At 45.2% G+C, this 26744-nt stretch overlaps 2 protein-coding genes across 6 annotated transcripts in view; one reads left to right on the top strand and one right to left on the bottom strand.

Moving 5' to 3' along the window:
• katnal2 (katanin p60 subunit A-like 2) overlaps positions 1–23347 on the bottom strand; it is a 108191-nt gene extending 84844 nt beyond the window's left edge. For 4 of the 5 annotated variants that reach the window (XR_011588518.1, XM_070866994.1, XM_070866970.1 and 1 more), the window contains exon 1: positions 23246–23347. Coding sequence is in view for 4 of the 5 variants with exons in the window: in XM_070866994.1 (XP_070723095.1) it covers positions 23246–23305 (60 nt within the window). In the remaining variant the exon portion in view is untranslated. Of the gene's footprint in view, positions 1–19910; positions 20082–23245 lie in introns of those variants that run through there. The other variant, XM_070866981.1, reaches the window with a different exon arrangement.
• LOC139237815 (E3 SUMO-protein ligase PIAS2-like) overlaps positions 18788–26744 on the top strand; it is a 57770-nt gene continuing 49813 nt past the window's right edge. The window contains exons 1-2 of the mRNA XM_070867045.1: positions 18788–19180; positions 25815–25939. Of these exons, the coding sequence (XP_070723146.1) occupies positions 19164–19180; positions 25815–25939 (142 nt within the window). The 5' untranslated portion in view covers positions 18788–19163. The remainder of the gene's footprint in view (positions 19181–25814; positions 25940–26744) is intronic.

Raw genomic sequence — 26744 nt, 5'->3', positions numbered from 1 at the left:
AGCATACCAGTCTCTGTATGTCAGCTCCTTACTGAGATAGAGAAGTAGGAATTACCAGCATAAGGTGTTCCATCAGCTTCACCTCCTAATGTCAAAGACCTTGAAAGGGATGGATGGAAGGCCAACTGGAATGTCTGGGAATTGCCGAGAACCCAGTGAGGACACAAGGCACAAACTCAGCAGAATTCCAAAGGAAATTCAAGGCCTTTGTTTTTAAAGCTGTAAACTGGAGCTAAATAAACTGTTTGTTCAGAGTAAAGGTTCAAAAACTAGTTGAAATCTTTAAAAATTGGGAGATTTGAATTAAATAGGGAACCATATCACTCAGAGGACATAAAACAAAAAGAATAAGGGGTCATTTTTCACCTTTAGCACTCCACATATACAAAACTCCATGCGAGGAGCAGTACCAACACCACCAAAGACTATTTAGCAGGTGATTCATCTCATTGCTGACTGTGAATCTAGTTGGAAGAATAAGGAGGCCACGCACTCCTCTGAAAATTAGAGTTTAAATGGGGTAGAGGAGCAAAGAGATCACTAAAAGCAGAAGACACAAGTTAGTAAGGCTATAAAAAAGCAAACAAAGCACAAGGGTTAATTTCTAGAAAGGATAGACATAGAAACATAGAAAATAGGTGCAGGAGTAGGCCATTCGGCCCTTCAAGCCTGCACTGCCATTCAATAAGATCATGGCTGATCATTCCCTTAGTACCCCTTTTCTGCTTTCTCTCCATACCCCTGGATCCCTTTAGCCGTAAGGGCCATATCTAACTCCCTCTTGAATACATCCAATGACCTGGCATCAACAATTCTCTGCGGCAGGGAATTCCATAGGTTAACAACTCTCTGAGTGAAGAAGTTTATCCTCATCTCAGTCCTAAATTGCCTACCCCTTACCCTAAAACTATGTCCCCTGGTTCTGGACTTCCCCACATCGGGAACATTCTTCCCACATCTAACCTGTCCAGTCCCATCAGAATCTTATACGTTTCTATGCGATCGCCTCTCATCCTTCTAAACTCCAGTGAATAAAGGCCCAGTTGATCCAGTCTCTCCTCATATGACAGTCCAGCCATCCCTGGAATCAGTCTGGTGAACCTTCGCTGCAATCCCTTAATAACAAGAACGTCCTTCCTCAGATTAGGAGACCAAAACTGAACACAATATTCCAGCTGAGGCCTCACCAAGGCCCTGTACAACTGCAGTAAGACCTCCCTGCTCCTATACTCAAATCCCCTAGCTATGAAGGCCAACATACCATTTGCCTTCTTCACCGCCTGCTGTACCTGCATGCCCACTTTCAATGACTGATGAACCATGACACCCAGGTCTCGTTGCACCTCCACCTTTCCTAATCTGCCGCCATCCAGATAATATTCTGCCTGCGTGTTTTTGCCCCCCAAAGTGGATAACCTCACATTTATCCACATTATACTGCATCTGCCATGCATTTGCCCACTCACCCAACCTGTCCAAGTCACTCTGCAGCCTCTTAGCATCCTCCTCACAGCTCACACCACCACCCAGTTTAGTGTCATCCGCAAACTTGGAGATATTACACTCAATTCCTTCATCTAAATCGTTAATGTATATTGTAAAGAGCTGGGGTCCCAGCACTGAGCCCTGCGGCACTCCACTAGTCACTGCCTGCCATTCTGAAAAGGACCCGTTTATCCCGACTCTCTGCTTCCTGTCTGCCAACCAGTTCTCTATCCAAGTCAGTACATTACCCCCAATACCATGCACTTTGATTTTGCACACCAATCTCTTGTGCGGACCTTGTCAAAAGCCTTTTGAAAGTCCAAATACACCACATCCACTGGTTCTCCCTTGTCCACTCTGCTAGTTACATCCTCAAAAAGTTCCAGAAGATTCATCAAGCATGATTTCCCTTTCATAAATCCATGCTGACTTGGTCCAATCCTGTCGCTGCTTTCCAAATGCGCTGCTATTTCATCCTTAATGATTGATTCCAACATTTTCCCCACTACTGATGTCAGGCTAACCGATCGAAATTACCCGTTTTCTCTCCCTCCTTTTTTAAAAAGTGGTGTTACATTAGCTACCCTCCAGTCCTCCATAGGAACTGATCCAGAGTCGATAGAATGTTGGAAAATGATCACCAATGCATCCACTATTTCTAGGGCCACTTCCTTAAGTTCTCTGGGATGCAGACTATCAGGCCCTGGGGATTTATCGGCCTTCAATCCCATCAATTTCCCTAACACAATTTCCCGCCTATTAAGGATATCCTTCAGTTCCTCCTTCTCATTAGACCTATTGTCCCCTAGTACATTTGGAAGGTTATTGATAGAATAGAATTGAAAAGCTATGTTGGGAAGTTGTGCTAAACTTATATAGAACCTTGATTAGACCACATTTAAGAGTAATGTGCATATTTCTGGTCTCCATATTATAAGAAAAGTATGCAGAGGCACTGGAGAAGAATTTTAGAAAAGATTTACAAGGGTGATACCAGAACTGAGAGGTTATGCCTGTCAGGAAAGATTGGACAAGCTGGGGCTCTTTTCTCTGTAAATGTGAACACTGAGGGGTGACCTGATAGGAGGTCTTTAAGATTATGAAACGATTTTACCACATATCCATGCCATCACCAAGAGCACATACTTCCACCTCCGTAAAATTGGCGAACACCGCCCCCTGCCTCAGCTCATCTGCTGCTAAAACCCTCAACCGTGCCTTTGTAGCTCTCGTCTTGACTATTCCCGATGCTCCCCTGGCCAGCCTACCATCTTCCACCCTCCCTAAACTTGAGCTCATCCAGGACTCTGCTGCCCGTATCCTAACTCGCACCAAGTCCTGTCCACCATTACCCAAGCTTGCTGAACTACAATGGCTCCCGATCCAGCAATGTCTCAATTTTAAAATTCTCATCCTTGTTTTCAAATCCCTTCATGGCCTCACCCCTCCCTATCTCTGTAACCTCCTCCAGACCGACAATCCTCCAATATCTCTGCACTCCTCCAATTCTGGCCTCTTGCACGTCACTCCACCATTGGTGACCCCGCTTTCAGATACCTAGGACCTAAGCTCGGGAATTCCCTCCCTAAACCTCTCCGCCTCTCTCTCCTCCTTCAAGACACTCCTTAAAACCTATCTCTTTGACCAAGTTTTTGGTCATCTGTCCTAATATCTCATGTGGCAAGTGTCAAATTTTGTTTGATAACGCTCCTGTGAAGCGCCTTAGGACGTCCTGTTAAGTTAAAGGTGCTATATAAATGCAAGTTTTTTCATTTGACAGGATAGATATTTCCTCTTTTGAATGGGACCAAAACTAGGGGCCATAAATGTAAGATAGTCACTAATAAATCCAATAGGGAATTTAGGAGACACTTTTTTACTCAGAGTGGATCTCAAAGGGTCGATATAAATGCAAGATCTTTCTATGAAATTAATAAATAGGATCATCAATGATATACTTATTGATGTAGACCCCCCCTGGCCTCTGCTAATTAAAAAACAAACACTGCCCCAAGACTTAATTTACAGGATTCGTTGACATCCATTTCAGGCAGCCACAATGCTTGGTTTAACAGCTCTTATTATTAAGGCTTGCAACAATAACTTGCATAACAACAACCTCACGTGGGCACAATGGGGAAAATGGACCCCAGAGAAGAAACGTAGTGGGGAAACAACGGCACATTTGAAAAGCAGATTTTCTGTGAGGATTTTGAAAGCAAAATAAGCAGCAAAGCGTGGGACGGGCCATGGTGACTGAAATTATAACCCCTCAGGGACTAAGGAGCAGCAAGCATTCATAGTCATAAAGCTGGAAACAAATCACTCAAACAGTGCATTGAAGAGGTCCAGGAATCTGAATTCGATTCATCGGGGCAAAGGGAACCTGTGGAATTTGACAAAAATAAGAGTAATGGGCATGCGGGACTTGTGTAGGTTAAGGTATTGTGTTCCTAACACAGATGAGGCTGCACACAGGGAGGTTAAAGTAACAGTGACCTCAGTCTTTAATAAGACACTCCAGAGTGAGGAACAGGCCTTAGGGGCCGGCTTATATACAGTGCTCCCAAGGGATGCTGGGATCCCTTGGGACCTCAGGGGATGAGCTCCCTAATGGCGGATCATGGGAGTGTATGCTTTACAGATACACAACATGACTCCCCCCCAAAGTCAAAGTGAAAACTATTTAAAAGGTGAGGCGGTCGGGAAGCCTTTCTTTCCCTGGTGGGCCGCCTCGGTACAAATGTCTGTTCTGATGTGTTGGCTGTGCCCTCGCTGGGCCGGCGTGTTGTTGGCCCTGCAGGGCTGCTGGGTGAGCCCGGCCTTGCTGGGCGTGATGGATTCGACTTCCTGGTCCGGGATGGTGTCGTTGATCCTTTGGGTGTGTGATGTGGGCTCGAAAAAGGTGGTGTCTGCTGTGGGTTGTTTAGGGCAGTCTGTGAACCACAGCCTCGTTTGGTCCAGGTGCTTTCTGCAAGTTTGTCCAGTGTCTAGTTTGACTACAAACACCTACTCCCTTCTTTAGCTATCACCTTGCCCACAATCCACTTGGGACCATGTGCATATTTTAGTACATACACAGGGTCATTCAGATCAATTTCCCGTGACACAGTGGTGCGACCATCGTTTACATTTTGTTGCTGCCACCTGCTCTCTACCTGATCATGCAAGTTGGGGTGAACCAGTGAGAGTCTGGTTTTAAGTGTCCTTTTCGTGAGTAGCTCAGCCGGGGGCACCCCTGTGAGCGAGGGGGGTCGCGTGCGGTAGCTGAGCACTATTCGGGACAGACGGGTTTGGAGTGAGCCTTCTGTGACTCGTTTAAGGCTCTGTTTGATGGTTTGTACTGCCCGCTCTGCCTGCCCATTGAAGGCTGGTTTAAACAGGGCTGATGTGACTTGTTTGATCCCATTGCGGGTCATGAATTCTTTAAATTCGGCACTGGTGAAACATGGCCCGTTGTCACTGACCAGTATGTCAGGCAGGCTGTGGGTGGCCCTCAGGCTTTCAATGGTGGCGGTGGCGGTGCTTCCCGACATGATTTCACATTCAATCCATTTTGAAAAAGCATCCACCGCCACCAGGAACATTTTACCAAGAAACGGGCCCGCACAGTCGACATGGATCCTCGACCATGGTCTGGAGGGCCAGGACCACAAACTTAGTGGTGCCTCTCTGGGCGCGTTGCTCAACTGAGCACATACGTTGCATTGCCGTACACAGGACTCTAAGTCAGTGTCGATACCAGGCCACCACACATGGGATCTGGCTATCGCTTTCATCATTACCACACCCGGGTGTGTGCTGTGGAGATCCGAGATGAACGTCTCCGTGCCCTTTTTGGGTAGCACTACGCGGTTACCTCACAACAGTCAGTCTGCCTGAATGGATAGCTCGTCCTTTCGCCGCTGGAACGGCTTGATTAGCTCTTGCATTTCAACAGGGATGCTGGCCCAGCTCCCATGCAGTACACAGTTTTTTACGAGGGACAGCAGAGGATCTTGGCTGGTCCAAGTCCTAATCTAGCGGGCCGTGACTGGTGATTTATCATTTTCAAACGCTTCCATGACCATCAACAAGTCTGCGGGCTGCGCCACCATCAACAAGTTTGCAGGCTGCGCCATTTCCACCCCCGTGGTGGGCAATGGTAGCCGACTGAGAGCAGCCGTACAGTTCTCGGTGCCTGGCCTGTGGCGGATGGTATAGTTATGCACTGATAGCGCGAGTACCCACCTTTGTATGCAGGCTGAGGCATTAGTATTTACCCCCTTGTTTTCAGCGAACAGGGATGTGAGGGGCTTGTCATCGGTTTCCAGCTCAAATTTGAGGCCAAACAGGTACTGATGCATTTTCTTTACCCCGAACACACACGCTGATGCCTCTTTCTCAAATCATGCTGTGGGTCCTCTCGGCCTTAGACAAGCTCCTGGAAGCATAGGCGACAGGTTGCAACTTCCCCGCAACGTTAGCTTGTTGTAATACACACCCGATTCCGTACGACGACGCGTCACATGCTAGCACAAGTCTTTTACACGGGTTATACAATACAAGCAGCTTGTTGGAGCATAAAATGTTTCTGGCTTTCTCAAAAGCAATTACTTGGTTTTTTTCCCCATACCCAGTTCTCACCTTTGCGCAATAACACATGTAGGGGCTCTAAAAGGGTGATTAACCCCGTTAGGAAGTTACCAAAATAGTTGAAGAGTCCCAGGAACGATCGCAGCTCCGTGACGTTCTGTGGCCTGGACGCGTTCCTGATTACCTCTGTCTTGGCGTCTATGGGCCGAATGCCGTCCGCCACGATCTTTCTCCCCAAAAACTCCACTTCTGTTGCCATGAAGATGCATTTCGACCTCTTCAGCCGCAGCCCTACGCAATGCAGTCACTGGAGGACCTCGGCGGTGTCCCGACCTGTGACCAATATGTCGTCCTGAAAGACCACAGTGTGTGGTACCGACTTCAGTAGGCTCTCCATGTTTCTCTGGAAGATCGCTGCAGCCGACCGAATTCCAAACGGGCATCTGTTGTAGATGAACAGTCCCTTGTGCGTGTTGATGCAGGTGGGGTCCTTCGAAGACTCTTCCAGCTTCTGCGTCATCTAGGCCAAAGTCAGGTCGAGCTTGATGAATGTCTTGCCTGCTGCTAGCGTCGCAAATAGGTCGTCTGCCTTAGGTAGCAGGTATTGGTCCTGTAGCGGGAAACGATTAATAGTTACTTTATAATCGCCGCAAATCCTGACCATGCCATCACTTTTGAGTACTGGAACAATCGGGCTGGCCCACTCGCTGAATTCCACTGGGGAGATGATGCCCTCGTATTGCAGCCTGTCCAGCTCGATTTCCACTCTCTCCCTCATCATGTGAGGTACCGCTCGCGCCTTGTGGTGAATGGGTCATGCCTCTGGGACCAAGTGGATCTGCACCTTCGCCCCGGTAAAGTTTCCAACGCCTGGCTCAAAAAGGGAAGGAAATTTGTTAAGAACCTGAATACATGAGGCCTCATCGACATGTGATAGCGCTCGGATGTCATCCCAGATCCAGCGGATTTTGCCCAGCCAGCTCCTTCCAAGCAGTGTGGGACCGGGACAATCCAGAGTGGTAGTTCGTGCACCGTGCCCTTGTAGGTGACCTTGACCATGGCACTGCCCAGGACAGTGATAAGCTCTTTAGTGTACGTTCTCAGTTTCATGTGGATGGGGCTCAGGGCTGGCCTAAATGCCTTTTTGCACCACAGTCTCTCAAACATCTTTTTACTCTTGATGGATTGGCTAGCGGCAGTGTCCAGTTCAATGGCTACGGGTAAGCCATTCAATTTTAGGTTTAGCATTATAGGTGGACATTTTGTTAAAAATGTGTGCACCCTGTGTACTTCAGCATCTGCCTCCTCTCTCTGAGGCTCGAAATTGCTTGGATCCACCATGGACCGATCTTCCTCTGCCATGTGGTGGTTAGCAGGTTTTGCAGAGCTTGCAGCTTGTCTGCATGCTCGTTGGAGATGCCCCATTGTTCCACAGCTCTTGCAAACATACCCTTTGAAGAGGCATGAATAGGCTGAATGGAAGCCTCCACAACGCCAACAAGGTGTGAATTGCCTTGCATTCATCCTTTGTTGGGGACTCTGAGTCATTTGGGTCACCTGAGGCCTGTTAGCAGTTGCTGACTCGTGGGTTCTGCCCTGTACATTTCTGCTCGCAAACACAGTTCCAGTTAATTTATGAACATTGCTAGCACTTGTATGCTGAGAGATTTGTTTGGTGTTATCACTGGTGGACATAAACGCCTGTGCTATCGCAATGGCCTCATTGAGGGTCGGTGTCTCTACAGTCAAAAGTTTTCATAGGATGGTCTTGTGGCCAATGCCCAGTACAAAAAAGTCTCTGAGCATTTGATCCAGGTAGCCATCAAACTCACATGGTCCAGCAAGTCGCTTTAGCTCGGCGACGTAGCTCGCCACTTCCTGACCTTCAGATTGCTGGCACGTGTAGAACCAATACCTCGCCATCAGCATGCTCTCCCTCGGGTTAAGATGCTCCCGAACCAGTGTACACAGCTTGTGGAAATGTATTTGCATCTAAGCTGATACCATACGGTATTTGTGTGCCCCTTGCAATATATTACAAGAGGGAGCCCTGGTCCTTCCAGAACTTTCTGCATAAAATCAGTCAGCTTGCGTAAACAGCTAAACCTGGATGGAGATGGCTGATGGCCAGCAGACAGCTAGGAGACAAGTCATGCTGAGACAAGCACCCACCCCATGGTGCTCTCCTATTGTCTACACGACAAGAGTTCCATGTCACCCCACCCTTTTCTATGTACTCAAACCACCAGCCACTATCTCTTGTAGAGACCTCATCCTTTTGATGTAAACGATAAACTGACCAGGAAATTGAACAATCCTGACGCAATACAAGACAGGTGATAGCCCATTACCTCATTCTCATGGAGTAATGGCCGGCTGGCCAACTGATAACCCTGACAAAAGGAAATATCTGTAAACCATGTCAGGACCAGGATATAGTAATTAACTCTTTATCTGTATTCACTGACTGTGAGACAGAGCAATACACAGGGAGAGGCCATAGAAACATAGAAACATAGAAAATAGGTGCAGGAGCAGGCCATTCAGCCCTTCTAGCCTGCACCGCCATTCAATGAGTTCATGGCTGAACATGAAACTTCAGTACCCCATTCCTGCTTTCTCGCCATACCCCTTGATCCCCCGAGTAGTAAGGACTTCATCTAACTCCCTTTTGAATATATTTATTGAATTGGCCTCAACTACTTTCTGTGGTAGAGAATTCCACAGGTTCACCACTCTCTGGATGAAGAAGTTTCTCCTCATCTCGGTCCTAAATGGCTTACCCCTTATCCTTAGACTGTGACCCCTGGTTCTGGACTTCCCCAACATTGGGAACATTCTTCCTGCATCTAACCTGTCTAAACCAGTCAGAATTTTAAACGTTTCTATGAGGTCCCCTCTCATTCTTCTGAACTCCAGTGAATACAAGCCCAGTTGATCCAGTCTTTCTTGACAGGTCAGTCCCGCCATCCCGGGAATCAGTCTGGTGAATCTTCGCTGCACTCCCTCAATAGCAAGAATGTCCTTCCTCAAGTTAGGAGACCAAAACTGTACACAATACTCCAGGTGTGGCCTCACCAAGGCCCTGTACAACTGTAGCAACACCTTCCTGCCCCTGTACTCAAATCCCCTCGCTATGAAGGCCAACATGCCATTTGCTTTCTTAACCGCCTGCTGTACCTGCATGCCAACCTTCAATGACTGATGTACCATGACACCCAGGTCTCGTTGCACCTTCCCTTTTCCTAATCTGTCACCATTCAGATAATAGTCTGTCACTCTGTTTTTACCACCAAAGTGGATAACCTCACATTTATCCACATTATACTTCATCTGCCATGAATTTGCCCACTCACCTAACCAATCCAAGTCACTCTGCAGCCTCATAGCATCCTCCTCGCAGCTCACACTGCCACCCAACTTAGTGTCATCCGCAAATTTGGAGATACTACATTTAATCCCCTCGTCTAAATCATTAATGTACAATGTAAACAGCTGGGGCCCCAGCACAGAACCTTGCGGTACCCCACTAGTCACTGCCTGCCATTCTGAAAAGTACCCATTCACTCCTACTCTTTGCTTCCTGTCTGACAACCAGTTCTCAATCCACGTCAGCACACTACCCCCAATCCCATGTGCTTTAACTTTGCACATTAATCTCTTGTGTGGGACCTTGTCGAAAGCCTTCTGAAAGTCCAAATATACCACATCAACTGGTTCTCCTTTGTCCACTTTACTGGAAACATCCTCAAAAAATTCCAGAAGATTTGTCAAGCATGATTTCCCTTTCACAAATCCATGTTGACTTGGACCTATCATGTCACCATTTTCCAAATGCGCTGCTATGACATCCTTAATAATTGATTCCATCATTTTACCCACTACTGAGGTCAGGCTGACCGGTCTATAATTCCCTGTTTTCTCTCTCCCTCCTTTTTTAAAAAGTGGGGTTACATTGGCTACCCTCCACTCGATAGGAACTGATCCAGAGTCAATGGAATGTTGGAAAATGACTGTCAATGCATCCGCTATTTCCAAGGTCACCTCCTTAAGTACTCTGGGATGCAGTCCATCAGGCCCTGGGGATTTATCGGCCTTCAATCCCATCAATTTCCCCAACACAATTTCCCGACTAATAAAGATTTCCCTCAGTTCCTCCTCCTTACTAGACCCTCTGACCCCTTTTATATCCGGAAGGTTGTTTGTGTCCTCCTTAGTGAATACCGAACCAAAGTACTTGTTCAATTGGTCTGCCATTTCTTTGTTCCCAGTTATGACTTCCCCTGATTCTGACTGCAGGGGACCTACGTTTGTCTTTACTAACCTTTTTCTCTTTACATACCTATAGAAACTTTTGCAATCCGCCTTAATGTTCCCTGCAAGCTTCTTCTCGTACTCCATTTTCCCTGCCCTAATCAAACCCTTTGTCCTCCTCTGCTGAGTTCTCAATTTCTCCCAGTCCCCGGGTTCGCTGCTATTTCTGGCCAATTTGTATGCCACTTCCTTGGCTTTAATACTATCCCTGATTTCCCTCGATAGCCACGGTTGAGCCACCTTCCCTTTTTTATTTTTACGCCAGACAGGAATGTACAATTGTTGTAATTCATCCATGCGGTCTCTAAATGTCTGCCATTGCCCATCCACAGTCAACCCCTTAAGTATCATTCGACAATCTATCCTAGCCAATTCATGCCTCATACCTTCAAAGTTACCCTTCTTTAAGTTCTGGACCATGGTCTCTGAATTAACTGTTTCATTCTCCATCCTAATGCAGAATTCCACCATATTATGGTCACTCTTCCCCAAGGGGCCTCGCACAATGAGATTGCTAATTAATCCTCTCTCATTACATAACACCCAGTCTAAGATGGCCTCCCCCCTAGTTGGTTCCTCGACATATTGGTCTAAAAAACCATCCCTTATGCACTCCAGGAAATCCTCCTCCACCGTATTGCTTCCAGTTTGGCTAGCCCAATCTATGTGCATATTAAAGTCACCCATTATAACTGCTGCAGCTTTATTGCATGCACCCCTAATTTCCTGTTTGATGCCCTCCCCAACATCACTACTACTGTTTGGAGGTCTGTACACAACTCCCACTAACGTTTTTTGCCCTTTGGTGTTCTGCAGCTCTACCCATATAGATTCCACATCATCGAAGCTAATGTCTTTTCTAACTATTGCATTAATCTCCTCTTTAACCAGCAATGCTACCCCACCTCCTTTTCCTTTTATTCTATCTTTCCTGAATGTTGAATACCCCTGGATGTTGAGTTCCCAGCCCTGATCATCCTGGAGCCACGTCTCCGTAATCCCAATCACATCATATTTGTTAACATCTAGTTGCACAGTTAATTCATCCACCTTATTGCAGATACTCCTTGCATTAAGACACAAAGCCTTCAGGCTTGTTTTTTTAACACCCTTTGTCCTTTTAGAATTTTGCTGTACAGTGGCCCTTTTTGTTCTTTGCCTTGGGTTTCTCTGCCCTCCACTTTCCCTCATCTCCTTTCTGTCTTTTGCTTTTGCCTCCTTTTTGTCTCCCTCTGTCTCCCTGCATTGGTTCCCATCCCCCTGCCATATTAGTTTAACTCCTCCCCAACAGCACTAGCAAACACTCCCCCTAGGACATTGGTTCCGGTCCTGCCCAGATGCAGACCGTCCGGTTTGTACTGGTCCCACCTCCCCCAGAACCGGTTCCAATGCCCCAGGAATTTGAATCCCTCCCTGCTGCACCATTGCTCATTCCTACTCTGACTAGCACGTGGCACTGGTAGCAATCCTGAGATTACTACTTTTGAGGTCCTACTTTTTAATTTAGCTCCTAGCTCTCATAACTTGGGTTTTACTGTATAAATATCTTGTGAAACTGTACCATTGCGGAGGTGTTCACTTAGCCATTGACTGAGTGTGACCTGCCCCTTGCTAGCAAGCGAATTAAAGAAACTTCTGCCGGAGCTGTATGTGTCGGAGTCATTCTTTTCGGAGGTCGAGATTTCGACAGTTACTTCTTGGAGGTTCCACCAAGATTGCATACTCTCTGTCCTGTGAGTAAAACGGATACAGGCATAGTGCCTCTCCAGTGAAAGGCTTCAGTGGCCAAACAAGGTGAGCCTTTTGCTCACAAGAAGGTTTCTTCACTGTTGAATCGCATATGTAATCTGTTGTCCACAGGGGAGGTACTGCAATCTACAAGACTCGACATTTAAAAGCAAAGTAATTTTTTTTTTAACCATTTCTTTCTCAGCTTGCAAGCAGAAGGGAACGGGTTCTGGAAAAAATCTTGAAACAGCCCGGGGAAGGTTTCAGTAGGTCGATCGAAAAAGGTTCCTGAAGGTTCTTATATGATAAGATTTTTATTGTTTTTAATTCGGAAGGGGTTCTTATGTGATGAGAAAAAAAAGAAAGCGCAATCGATCAAAGGTTCTTCTGTGATAACAGTTTGGGTATGGAACCATAAGTTTTATCAGTTTTTTTATTAGGATAAGCTAAGGACTCGGTCTGTAGTGGCGTACAACGCAGACTGAGAATATTGTTTGTTGTCTTTGTTATACTGTTGTGTGCAATACCTTTGAGAGAGATTGCCATTAGAGAAACGGGAAGAGTCACTAGGGAAAATTGTGATTCGGAAAAAAAAACACAAGGATTGATTAAGAAAAGAAACAGTAACTGATTGATCAACTACGGTTGGTTCGTGCTAACATATCTCACACACCCAGACTGAGCCCGAATTAAGAGCCTTTTCAGGCCACGTAACGGCCAGGAGAAGTGGGCGTAGAGAACTCGGTTGGCCGAAAGGATTGTGAGATCAGAAACTGGAAAATCTTAATCATCCAGAATGAGTGCCAGAGCAAGTTAAAACACCACAAAAGGCACATCAGCCTATGTCATGCTCCAGAATTGTGGTCAGTCTTCAATTGACCAAAGAAACAAAAACGGTAAAGTGGACTAAGGGTGAAAACAGGCTATTTCCACCCGATGGTTCATTTAATTTAGAGAGAACAACATGTCTAGAGGAGTGTCTTATAAACAGAGATCCAGGTAGAAGAGAAAAAAAAAAGGAAAGTAATAGAAAAGGCCTGGGTTCCGATTCTTCAAGCCCATGTAAAATTAACAGAGGAAGTAAATCAAATGTAAAATTTAAAAAAAGAGAACCTGAAAGTGACTTATGGATTCAAAAAAAAAATAAAGCTAGCAAAAAAAAAGCTTTATTGAATGGAGAGAGACTTTTGTGAATGTCTTGTCTTTGAATGAGAGTGCGTGAACGTCTTGTCTTTGAATGAGAGTGCTTCTGTGTTTTTTCCTTGTGTCTGGAAACCTGTTTGGAAAGGTTGTGGAGCTGCCTGTTTGTTTTAGCTCCACCCACTTTTTCAAACAAAGTGAAGTTTTTTAACCCTTCATAGTGTTGTCCTGTATGTGGGAAGTTTAAGACATTTTAAGTTAGAAGCGCAGGTGTGGATTTATTCGGATGAGAAGTTACGGAGCTAGGAAATGCACAAAGGATAGGTTTGTTGAGACATGGTCCCGGTGGTTAAAAGTTGTAATGCCTTGGGAAGTTGTAATGCCTTTTTTTTAAAGCCTTTGTGGGTCTCTCGAGGTGCAGGCTGGGGGAGTACACTCTCATTGTCCTTGGTGTAAAATCTTGGTACAAAAGCTTCTAGCTCAGTAAGAGGATTTTTTTTGATAAAGAGTGGCAGTACAATATTTGAATTGGGATTTTGAGATATTTCAGGTGATCTCCTTGATCAACATTTTGGATGTATTGGAAAAATCTTGGGTTTGGAAGCCTTTTAATAAAATTAGAAAACAAGTACTTTACATTCTGTGATCTGGGAATCACTATAAGCATAAATGAGAAGTCCGTGTAACACACCGATTCTTCCGGTTCAGAAGCCCAATAGTGACAAATGGAGGTTTGTCAATGACCTACGAGCTGTGAATGAATCTACTATATTCTCACAATGCTTAAAGAAGGATTTGGAATGAAGTATCCCGGAATGCTTTCCAGAGTCTTAAGCAGCCCCTCACTTCAGCACCAGCCTTGGGATTACCAGATTACACTAAGCTATTCAACTTATTTGTGCATCACAAAATCGGGTTTTGCACAATCTGTTTTGACTCAGTTACATGGGGACAGGCAGCGACCGGTAGCGTGTTTCAGTACCCAACTAGACCCAGTGGCACGCGGACTACCAGGATGTCTTCCTTCGTTGGCAGCAGCTTATTATGCTATGCAACAGGCTCAGACAATAACTCTAAATCATCAGACCATTTTGTATATCCCACACTCTGTCGAGATTTTACTTACTAAATGTGCCACCCAACACCTAACCTCTGCAAGAACCACTAAGTATGAAGTCGAACTGTTATCAAATCCGAACCTTATCATCAAAAGATGCACTACCTTAAATCCAGCCACTCTATTCCCCACGGAAGAAGACGGCGAACCCCATTCATGTGAAATGGTAACCGAATTAGTGACTAAACCACGTATCAATCTAACAGATGTACCAATGTGTAACCCTGATTTAGTGTACTATGTTGACAGATCAGCCCTACGAAATGATAGGGGCCAACCTAGAGCGGCTTATGCAATTGTAACTCAGTTTAATGTTGTCGAAACAGCCTCTCTTCCAGACTCCTTTTCAGCCCAACAAGCCGAATTGTTTGCGTTAACTCGAGCCTGTATTCTGGCTGAAGGACAAACAGTTAATATCTACACTGACTCCAGGTATGCTTTTGGGGTATCACATGACTATGGACAAATTTGGAAGATTTGCGGGTACCTGACTTCTTCAGGAACCCCTATCAAAAATGCAGAACAAGTGGAAAATCTTCTGCAAGCCATTCAATGCCCCTTGAAACTTGCCATTATCAAATGCCAAGCACATACAGGCCAGTCGAATGAGGTGGCACATGGGAACGCCAGAGCTGATAATGCAGCTAAGTCAGCAGCTCTGTCAAAAGGGGGGATGCAGGTGTCATTGTTCCCACTAAGGAACAATAATTGCTCAGACCTGCCACCTACTATTAATGACGTGCTGACTTTTCAGACACAGGCCAGTACAGAGGAGGTGGTGACCTGGACGAAGGATCAATGTTATAAAAATCCAGAAGGAATATGGGTTCACCACGACGGCCGCGTGGTGGCGCCCAGATCCTTACTTCCATGGATAGCCCGATGTGTTCATACATTCACACAAGCAGGCAAAGGGGGATTGGCAGATTATATTTTGGCAACTTGGTATGCACCAGGTATTTCGGCAATTGCAAAACAAATCTGTGAAAATTGTGTTACCTGTCAGACAATGAATCCGAGTAAGACGGAAAAAGTAGAATCTGCCTCCCACCCAAATCCAGTCGGGCCTTTTGTACATTTACAAATGGATTTTATTGAATTACCTATGTGTATGGGATTCAAGTATGTATTAGTTATTGTAGATGTGTTCTCTAGATGGATTGAAGCCTTTCCATGTAAAAAGGCCGATGCCACTACTGTTGCTAAATGAATCCCTGCTAAGCTTTCTAGTGATAACGGGTCACATTTCACGGGTACTGTTAGAAGAGAAATGTGTAAAACTTTGCAGATTAATCAACGTTTTCATTGCAGTTATCATCCACAATCAGCTGGACTTGTTGAAAGATATAATGGAATGCTTAAAAATAAGCTGGCAAAACTATGCAATGACACTGGACTGAAATGGACAGAACTGCTGCCCTTAGCTTTGATGGTAATGCGATCTACAACCAACAGAACAGGCCTGTCACCGCATGAGATAGTTATGGGACGTCCCCAACGACTACCTTTTACAGCACCATTTACTGCAAAACAGATGGACATCCACAAAATGGAGGAAAATATGTTGAATTATTGAACTAACCAAATGTATTTCCAGCTTTCATTCACAGGTAAAGGAAGCCCAAGTCAAGCCATCGGAAGGGAAGTGTCATAACCTGGAGCCAGGGGAATTCGTTTACATCAAGATTTTTAAAAGAAAAAGCAGTCTACAGCCAAGATTCGAAGGACCATACCAGGTCTTGTTGGCGACCAATACTGCAATCAAGGTAAAGGAAAGACCAACATGGATCCACGCATCCCATTGCAAATGGGCACCCGACCAGGAGGAAGGGAAGAAGGAACCAGAGGAACAGAAAAAGGAAGACTGAATAAGAAACTGTATGGACTATGGGGACTGATGGTGCTGGACTTTACATTATTGATTACACCAGGGGTACAGACCCGCCACCAAAGGGAATTGCAAGTAAACGTATTTATGGCACTGAGTCATAGGTATGCTCAAGAAAGAAACTTGTCGAGTTGTTATATATGTTCCCATGTACCTGTCCACTCCGAAGGGGGTATTCCCCTGAGATCTGTCCCCTTTAATGAATCAGAAATGGTAGAATGGTTGACAGTGCAAAATAGGACAAACCTAACCAAGGTGTCAGAAACGAAGGAGCAAACAGAATGGAGGTCAGCAGGGTATAAACTTACAGCCTTCCAGGGATGGTACCAGCCCAATTATAATAATAACCGTCAGCCACCCTTCCTAAGTATTACTCCCGGAATAGGAAATCCTGAAGGTATAATATGCCTAGTGAGTGATGAGACTAAAGGACCAGAAATAGGATGCAACAAGTGTTCCCAAATGACTAAATGGCAAGCCACAACTAATCCCACTGATGGGAGAAAGATAGCAACCGTTGGCTGGACAATGGTCCATAACAAAGCCCCAGGTGAAAGGTAGGAAGGTGAGACCACCCAAGTATGGATGGCGCGAAAGGACCAGGAGCTGACGTCCTATAATTGCATCTACTTTATTTGTGGCCATAAAGGCTACCCATGGTTACCAGCCAACTGGACAGGGTCCTGTTACTTAGGATATGTGGTACCCCTTATCAGATCAGTAAAGACTCTAAGCGAGGCCTATGGAAGTCACAGATTTAAACGGGATTTGACGTGGCTAAACGGAATATTCAAGGTAATGGTGCCACCCTATGGAATAGCATCGACCGAATGGCAGTTACAGGAACTGGTTAACTTAGTCGAATCAGTAGCCAACGCAACTTCCCAAGCCTTTGAAGGGATAAATGACGAAATGGTAGCTATTCGAACAGTGGCTCTCCAAAATCGTATGGTCTTAGATTATCTCCTAGCCAAGGATGGAGGTACAAGCGCATTAATAGGTGAAGAATGCTGTACGTATATCCCAGATAAATCAGAAGATATCGGCAGTCTAGCTGAAAACATCAGGAAAAAGGTAATAGAGTATAAACAGACAGTTGGCCAGGACGGTATCACCTTGTGGGGTTGGGCATCAGGATGGTTGGGAGACCTGGGGAAATCTGTGGTACAAGGTTTGATCATATTCCTGCTGATAGCTTTCGCCCTGTATCTATTATTTGTCATCATTAAGTGTTGCTGTGCCAGGATGAGACAAACTATGTTACCTACCGAGACCACGGCTAGAGTTATGGTAGCAACAACTGCTGAAGGCTCTTGTGTGGAAATGGAAATGGAGAGACTGTACAAAATCAGAATGGATTAAGTTGTTCTTGTGAAGGACAAAATGGGGGAATGTGGAAATGTATTTGCATCTAAGCTGATACCATACGGTATTTGTGTGCCCCTTGCAATATATTACAAGAGGGTGTCCTGGTCCTTCCAGAACTTTCTGCATAAAATCAGTCAGCTTGCGTAAACAGCTAAACCTGGTTGGAGATGGCTGATGGCCAGCAGACAGCTAGGAGACAAGTCATGCTGAGACAAGCACCCCCCCCCCCCCCAATGGTGCTCTCCTATTGTCTACACGACAAGAGTTCCATGTCACCCCACCCTTTTCTATGTACTCAAACCACCAGCCACTATCTCTTGTAGAGACCTCATCCTTTTGATGTAAACGATAAACTGACCAGGAAATTGAACAATCCTGACGCAATACAAGACAGGTGATAGCCCATTACCTCATTCTCATGGAGTAATGGCCGGCTGGCCAACTGATAACCCTGACAAAAGGAAATATCTGTAAACCATGTCAGGACCAGGATATAGTAATTAACTCTTTATCTGTATTCACTGACTGTGAGACAGAGCAATACACAGGGAGAGGCCATAACTTGGGTTTTACTGTATAAATATCTTGTGAAACTGTACCATTTCGGAGGTGTTCACCTGCCCCTTGCTAGCAAGTAAATTAAAGAAACTTCTGCCGGAGCTGTAAGTGTCGGAGTCATTCTTTTCGGAGGTCGAGATTTCGACAAGCTCCTCATACGACTTATCTGTGGCTTTCACCGGAGCCAGAAGATTCTTCATGAGGCTGTAGGTCGGTGCCCCGCAGACTGTGAGGAGGACCGCTCTCCTTTTTGCAGCGCTTCCTTCTCCGTCCAGCTCGTTGTCTACAAAGTACTGGTCTAGCCGTTCGACATAGACTTCCCAGTCCTCACCCTCCGAGAACTTCTCCAGGATGCCCACAGTTTGCTGCATCTTTGCGATGGATTCGTATTCTCGTTGCCAGTTATTGTGTTCCTGACAGAGATGAGGCTGCACACAGGGAGGTTAAAGTAACAGTGACCTCAGTCTTTAATAAGACACTCCAGAGTGAGGAACAGGCCTTAGGGGCCAGCTTATTTATATAGTGTTCCCAAGGGATGCTGGGATCCCTTGGGACTTCAGGGGATGAGCTCCCTGGTGGCGGAACATGGGAGTGCATGCTTTACAGATACACAACATAAGGGGTTCCGAATTAGGTGAAGTTTGTGGAGGGTGAGGTGAGCAGCAGAGAAATCAATCTTCACGGTGACAAAGCAATGGAGGGAAATAGTGGTATAAACGGCCAGTGTTCGAGAAGTGGAAAAAATTAGTTTGACAACGGATCAGCAGTGGTATAATCATTTCAGCTAGGATCGAGCAGGACATGGGCATCGCACACGTCTGGAATTAACTAAAGAGACCAATTGGGGTTGATGAGGTCGGGACCAGAAACCAGGAGCTGAAAAGGATTTTTTTTTTGCTGACGTTTAACGGGAGGAAAAGAAACTCTTGACTCATTCAGCCTTGATGTTGTGCGTTCAACTGAAAAGTAAAGCAAATAGCCTGGGAGTTCATGGTGCAGGCGGAAAGGTAAGGTTGCGAGTACACTTGTCACCAGTGCTCGCCGACGAGTTTGCCGAGGTGGTAGCGTGCAACATGGTGGACAGGTTTGACACGACGCGTTGACATGTCTTTGTCCTTCAGGGGGCTGTGTGTTTCCACCATTCTGATCTTTATTTCAGGTTCCTTTCCCACTTCCCCATCCAGGTAACAGCGAGGAAGTCCTCTCCTGCAGCTGGGGGCGCTCCAGAGCCAGAGCTGGAGCCGTTTCCATGGAAACAGCCGATTCCATGGGCCTAAGGCAGCAGCGAAAACCTCAACAAACACCATAAAATAAAAGGAAACCTCATTCTCCCAGATATATTTTTTGAAGTCACATTTTAATTGAATCATAAATAAAACTAATTTTTCATATCTCTTGTCCTCCTGTCACGTTGTTTGAAATTTAAAGGTTTTTAGTAACTCGAGAAGAGACAAACAAACCTCAAATTGTAATAATTATAATTTCGGAGTTACATTAAAATAAAACATGTTGCTGATAAATATTGATTTAATCTAATATTAAAGTAATTGAGCCCTTTCATCACCAAAACTTCAAAACAAATCACAAAAAGTAATTGCACTCGGATAATATTTCCATAACAAACTTCCATCGAATAGAGACAATAATTAGGGTAAAATTGAATTTAAAATTTTATATAAAACTCCTTTAAAACTTTTTCCATTCTCATTTAATTGGCCCCGCATTGTCATTACTTACCGCCTCTCTCGCTTGATTCGCAGTTTTTAATGTTTGATAGGAGAGTTCGAAAGACATCGTTTTGTTTTTAATACTTATTTCCACTCTCCTTCGTTTGGGATTATATTTAATGCGAAAATAATATTTGACCGGGAGGCAATCGAGCCAATTTACCACTGGTGAGTGATTGACGTGAGAATAAACCAATCACAACCTCAGTAAGTCACATCGCTCTGGCGCAGAGGGATGGTTTATCCAATCAGCGGCAAACAACGAGTGGGCGGGACTCAGATTGATGACTGACGGTTTGGTTTGGATCGGATGAAGGATGGGGGTTGAGATTGTTTGAAACTGTGAGAGAAGAGGGAGGGGAAACAGCCATTTAAATTATCATGTCACCTATCTGAGACAGCACAGAAACAGTCCATTCAGCCCAACTGATCTATGCCCCAAACCAGCCTCCTCTCACCCTACTTCATCCCACCCTGTCAACATATCGGCTCAATTTTCCCCAAAGCATTTTTTTGGCGTACTTGAAGAGTTACGGCAGATTTTTTGGGGCCCCAAAAAAAGTATTGTAAGTTTCCCATTTTGTGTGTGTGTGTGTGTGAGAGAACCGGGGACCGAGAATGGAACCACACAGCCTTCCTGTGTGTGTGTGAACCGGGACAGCCGTGGGCGGGGTTGGAGGTAAGTTGCTGCTATGTATTTTTCAATTCTTTCAATGTGTCCGGGCATCTGCTGCACCGCTTTCCTTACCTACGCCAATTTTCTTAACTCTAGGGAAGATTTTTCAGGACCGGCCACATATGCTGGCCTAATCAGAACTGGAGTAACTCTCAGCTGGCCAAACGTCCCTAAATGGCCAGAAGTGGCTGTAGATGGCTAGTTACGCCCCCTTTGGCTGAAAAAAAAACTGACTTAAAAAATTCGTAACTGAGTTACGCTAGTGCAAATTGATTGGGGAAACTGGGGATTTTTAAGCTAGGCCAGAAAAAGCAGCCTGCTCAAAAAAAAAACAGCGCAAATACTGGGAGAAATTGAGCCCATCCTTCCTTTCCTTTCTCCCTCATCTAGCTTCCCGGTAAATGCATCTAAACTATTTTCCTCAACTACTCCGTGTGGTAGTAAGTTCCACATTGTAACCACTCTCAGAAGTTTCTCCTAAATTCCTTATTCGATTTATTAGTGACTTTTATATTTTCACAAAACCCCCCAGAAAATGCTGGAAACAGCAGGCCAGGCAGCATCGGTAGAGAGAGAAACAGAGTTAACGTTTCAGGTCTGTGACCCTTCGTCAGAACTGGAAAAGTTCGAGATGTAACAGACTTTAACTAGGTGCAGAGGCAGGGAAAGGTGGGAGGGAGGGGAAGGGGTGAGAGCAGAAGTGCAGGAAATGATACTGATACAGTCGAGGGTCATGTCAACCACAGTAGAGGGCAATTCTTGGTTGAGAAAAAAGGAAACATAGAAAATAGGTGCAGGAGTAGGCCATTCGGCCCTTCGATCCTGCATCACCATTCAATAAGATCATGGCTGATCATTCACCTCAGTACCCCTTTCCTGCTTTCTCTCCATATCCCTTGATCCCTTTAGCCGTAAGGGCCATATCTAACTCTTGAATATATCCAATGAACTGGCATCAACAACTCTCTGTGGTAGGGAAGTCCACAGGTTAACAACTCTCTGAGTGAAGAAGTTTCTCCTCATCTCAGTCCTAAATGGCTTACCCCTTATCCTTCGACTATGTCCCCTGGTTTTGGACTTCTCCAACATCGGGAACACTCTTCCTGCATCTAACTTGTCCAGTCCTGTCAGAATTTTATATGTTTCTATGAGATCCCCTCTCATTCTTCTAAACTCCAGTGAATACAGGCCCAGTCGATCCAGTCTCTCCTCATATGTCAGTCCTGCCATCCCGGGAATCAGTCTGGTGAACCTTCGTTGCACTCCCTCAATAGCAAGAATGTCCTTCCTCAGATTAAGAGACCAAAACTGAACACAATATTCCAGATGTGGCCACACCAAGGCCCAAGACCTCCCTGCTCCTATACACAAATCCCCTAGCTATGAAGGCCAACATACCATTTGCCGCCTTCACCGCCTGATGTACCTGCATGCCAACTTTCAATGACTGATGTACCATGACACCCAGGTCTCGTTCCACCTCCCCTTTTCCTAATCTGCCACCATTCAGATAATTTCTGCCTTCATGTTTTTACCACCAAAGTGGATAACCTTACATTTATCCACATTATACTGCATCTGCCACGCGTTTGCCCACTCACCTAACCTGTCCAAGTCACCCTCACAGCTCACACCGCCTCCCAGCTTAGTGTCATCTGCAAACTTGGAGATATTATACTCAATTCCTTCATCCAAATCATTAATGGATATTGTAAATAGCTGGGGTCCCAGCACTGAGCCCTGCAACACCCCACTAGTCACTGCCTGCCATTCTGAAAAGGACCGGTTTATCCCAACTCTCTGCTTCCTGTCTGCCAACCAGTTCTCTATCCACGTCAGTACATTACCCCCAATACCATGTGCTTTAATTTTGCACACCAATCTCTTGTGTGGGACCTTGTCAAAGGCCTTTTGAAAGTCCAAATGCACCACATCCACTGGTTCTACCTTGTCCACTCTACCAGTTACATCCTCAAAAAATTCTAGAAGATTTGTCAAGTAGGATTTCCCTTTCATAAATGCATGCTGACTTGGACCAATCCCGTCACTGCTTTCCAAATGTACTGCTATTTCATCTTTAATAATTGATTCCTACATTTTCCCCACTACTGATGTCAGGCTAACCGGTCTATAATTACCCGTTTTCTCTCTCCCTCCTTTCTTAAAAAATGGTGTTACATTAGCTACCCTCCAGTCCATAGGAACCGATCCAGAGTCGATGAACTGTTGGAAAATGATCACCAATGCATCCACTATTTCTAGGGCTACTTCTTTAAGTACTCTGAGATGCAGCCTATCAGACCTTGGGGATTTATCGGCCTTCAATCCCATCAATTTCCCTCACACAATTTCCTAACACAAATTCCCTAACACAAGGGGAAGATATATCGGTACCATTTCCCACATTTCTGCTGTCACCCCTTCCCCTCCCTCCCAGATCCACGATAGGGTTCCCCTTGTCCTCAACTTTCACCCCACCAACCTCCACAACGGATCATCCTCCGCCATTTCCGCCACCTCCAACGTGATACTACCACCAAACACATCTTCCCATCCTCTCACCTTTCAGCATTCCCTCTACAACACCCTGGTCCACTCTCAATCTTCCTAACAGCCCCATCGTTCCCCTCAGCACCTTCCCGTGCAAGCGCAGGAGATGCAACACCTACCCTTTGACCTGCTCCCTTCTCACTGTCCAGGGCCCCAAACACTCCTTCCAGGTGAAACATAGATTTACTTGTACTTCTTGCAATTTAGTATACTGTATTCGCTGCTCACAATGCGGTCTCCTCTACATTGGGGAGACCAAACTCAAATTGGGTGACCGCTTTGCGGAACACCTCCGTTCAGTCTGCAAGCATGACCCCGAGCTTCCGGTCGCCTGTCACGTTAATTCTCCGTTCCACTCCCACTCTGATCTTTCTGTTCTTCACCTCTTACACTGTTCCAACGCAGCTCGAGGAACAGCACCTCATATTTCGATTAGGCACTTTTCAGCCATCTGGACTCAACATCAAGTTCAACAATTTTAGACCATAACCTCTGCCAATATTTTTTCATCCAGCAGCTGTTGATGATTCTGCCACATTTATTTGCAACATTTAACCACTCCTGCCTTCCGTCCTATCACAGACTGTCCCTTTTGTTCTTTCCTCCTCTGCACCTGGATTAAATCTGTTACATTTCTAACTTTTCCAATTCTGACGAAGGATCACAGACCTGAAACGTTAAATCTGTTTCTCTCTCCACGGGTGCTAAGTGTTTCCAGAATTTTCTGTTCTTGTTTCAGATTCCAGTATCCTCAGTATTTTGCTATTGGGGCTAAAATTCCGGGCTCACTGGGGATATCCGAAGTACGCACGGACCCGGCAAGGCCTTGCCAAAGCCGGTTTTGAGGGCACGATGCGCATGCACCAAAAAAGAGTTTTTTCAATCTGTTAAGATTGTCTTGACAGATCCCACGCATCCCAGGGAGAAGGACATTCGCGCGGGTGAGATTGGGCTATTTGCCCAACTCATGCCCAGCGAATGTCCTTCAAACTCTTATGCCTGGTGAAAGCAGGTGCATAGCCTACTTTTACCAGCATAAGAGTTTTAATACATGTAAAAAATGTACTTCAAAATATATTTTTATGTTAAAAACCCTGTCCATTAAGATAAGTTTATTTGAAAACGTATTAAATCACATTAAAAAAAAATTCCAAAAATATATTTTTTTGTAAAACATTTAATTAACTTTAATTTCAATTAATTTTAAATATGTGAGGTGTTTTATTCATTTATTATGTTGTGTTTCTTATTTTAGGGGGTTATTATCATTGATAATAATGGGAACTCGTAAAAACGGAGTTCCCATTATTATCAATGAGAATACATAAGAACATAAGAATTAGGAACAGGAGTAGGCCATCTAGCCCCTCGAGCCTGCTCCGCCATTCAATAAGATCATGGCTGATCTGGTCGTGGACTCAGCTCCACTTACCCGCCCTCTCCCCGTAACCCTTAATTCCCTTATTGCTTAAAAATCTATCTCCTTGGGCAGAGAATTCCACAGATTCACAACCCTCTGGGAGAAGAAATTCTTTCTCAACTCGGTTTTAAATTGGCTCCTCCGTATTTTGAGGCTGTGCCCCCTAGTTCTAGTCTCCCCCACCAATGGAAACAACCTCTCTGCCTCTATCTTGTCTATCCCTTTCATGATTTTAAATGTTTCTATAAGATCACCCCTTATCCTTCTGAACTCCAAGGAGTAAAGACCCAGTCTACTCAATCTATCATCATAAGGTAACCCCCTCATTTCTCGAATCAGCCTAGTGAATCGTCTCTGTACCCCTTCCAAAGCTAGTATATCCTTCCTTAAGTAAGGTGACCAAAACTGCACGCAGTACTCTAGGTGCGGCCTTACCAATACCTTATACAGTTGCAGCAACACCTCCCTGCTTTTGTACTCCATCCCTTTCGCAATGAAGACCAACATTCCATTTGCCTTCCTGATTACCTGCTGCACCTACAAACTAACCTTTTGGGATTCATGCACAAGGACCCCCAGGTCCCTCTGCACCACAGCATGTTGTAATTTCTCCCCATTCAAAAAATATTCCCTTTTACTGTTTTTTTTCCCCAAGGTGGATGACCTCACACTTTCCGACATTGTATTCCATCTGCCAAACCTTAGCCCATTCGCTTAACCTATCTAAATCTCCTTGCAGCCTCTCTGAGTCCTCGACACAACCCGTTTTCCCACTAATCTTAGTGTCATCTGCAAATTTTGTTGCACTACACTCTGTCCCCTCTTCCAGGTCATCTATGTATATTGTAAACAGTTGTGGTCCCAGCACTGATCCCTGTGGCACACCACTAACCACTGATTTCCAACCGGAAAAGGACCCATTTATCCCGACTCTCTGCTTTCTGTTCGCCAGCCAATTCTCTATCCATGCTAATACATTTCCTCTGACTCCGCGTACCTTTATCTTCTGCAGTAACCTTTTGTGTGGCACCTTATCGAATGCCTTTTGGAAATCTAAATACACCACATCCATCGGTACACCTCTATCCACCATGCTCGTTATATCCTCAAAGAATTCCAGTAAGTTAGTTAAACATGATTTCCCCTTCATGAATCCATGTTGCGTCTGCTTGATTGTACTATTCCTATCTAGATGTCCCGCTATTTCTTCCTTAATGATAGTTTCAAGCATTTTCCCCACGACAGATATTAAACTAACCGGCCTATAGTTACAGCAGAGTGATTGGTGGTCCAGGCCCACGTGACTGCAGAATTTTTGCACGTACGGTCCCCGTACGCTACGCATGGAATGAAGGCCTCCGACCGGAATCGAAGGTGCCTCGAGGACCACCAGGTATTTTTGCAAAAAGAATTTTGGTCAGAGGCGTTCGTCCAGTAAGCCTCCGAGCGGAATTTTAGCCCCATAATATTTATGACCTCTAGTTTTGGACTCTAATATAAGTCTACCCTATTAAACCCCTTCAGAATTTTAAAGACCTCAATTTAGTCTACTATATTCGCTGTTCACGATGTGGTCTCCTCTACATTGGGGAAACCAAGCGTAGATTGAGTGACTGCTTTGCGGACTACCTCTGTTCAGTCCGCAAGTGTGACCCCAAGCCTCCAGTCGCCTGTCACTTTAATTCTCCACCCCACTCCCACTCTGATCTCTCCGTCCTCGATCTCCTACACTGTTCCAAAGAAGCTTAATGCAAGCTCGAGGAACAGCACCTCATCTTTTGTTTAGGCACTTTACAGCCTTCTGGACTCAACATCGAGTTCAACAATTTCAGAGCCTAACTGCTACCAATCTTTGGCTCCCCCCAGCCCCCCCCCCCCCACTCTCACCCTCCCCTCAGAGTCTGTTTCCTTTTTTCTCCTTGCTTCTAATGGCAGTTAGTCATTATCCTGCCATTCACACTCTATCTTGACTAATGTTTTTCTAACCTTGACATTACCAATTGAATTTGGGCCATCATCCCTTTTGTCTCTCTAATGTCTCCTGTCTTCCAACCTATCACAGACCTTCCCTTTTGTTCTTTCTTCCCCTCCCTTTCAGTGCTTGTTAAGAATCTGTTCTTTCTGAACACTCTCCAGTTCTGACGAAGGACCATCGACCCAAAACGTAAACTCTGCTTCCTCTCCACAGAGGCTGCCTG

This window comes from Pristiophorus japonicus, chromosome 2, assembly GCF_044704955.1.
Source record: "Pristiophorus japonicus isolate sPriJap1 chromosome 2, sPriJap1.hap1, whole genome shotgun sequence".
In the NCBI taxonomy this organism is placed as follows: domain Eukaryota; kingdom Metazoa; phylum Chordata; class Chondrichthyes; family Pristiophoridae; genus Pristiophorus; species Pristiophorus japonicus.
Note: the sequence above shows the minus strand (reverse complement) of the source record. Positions and strands in the feature narration are given on the sequence as shown.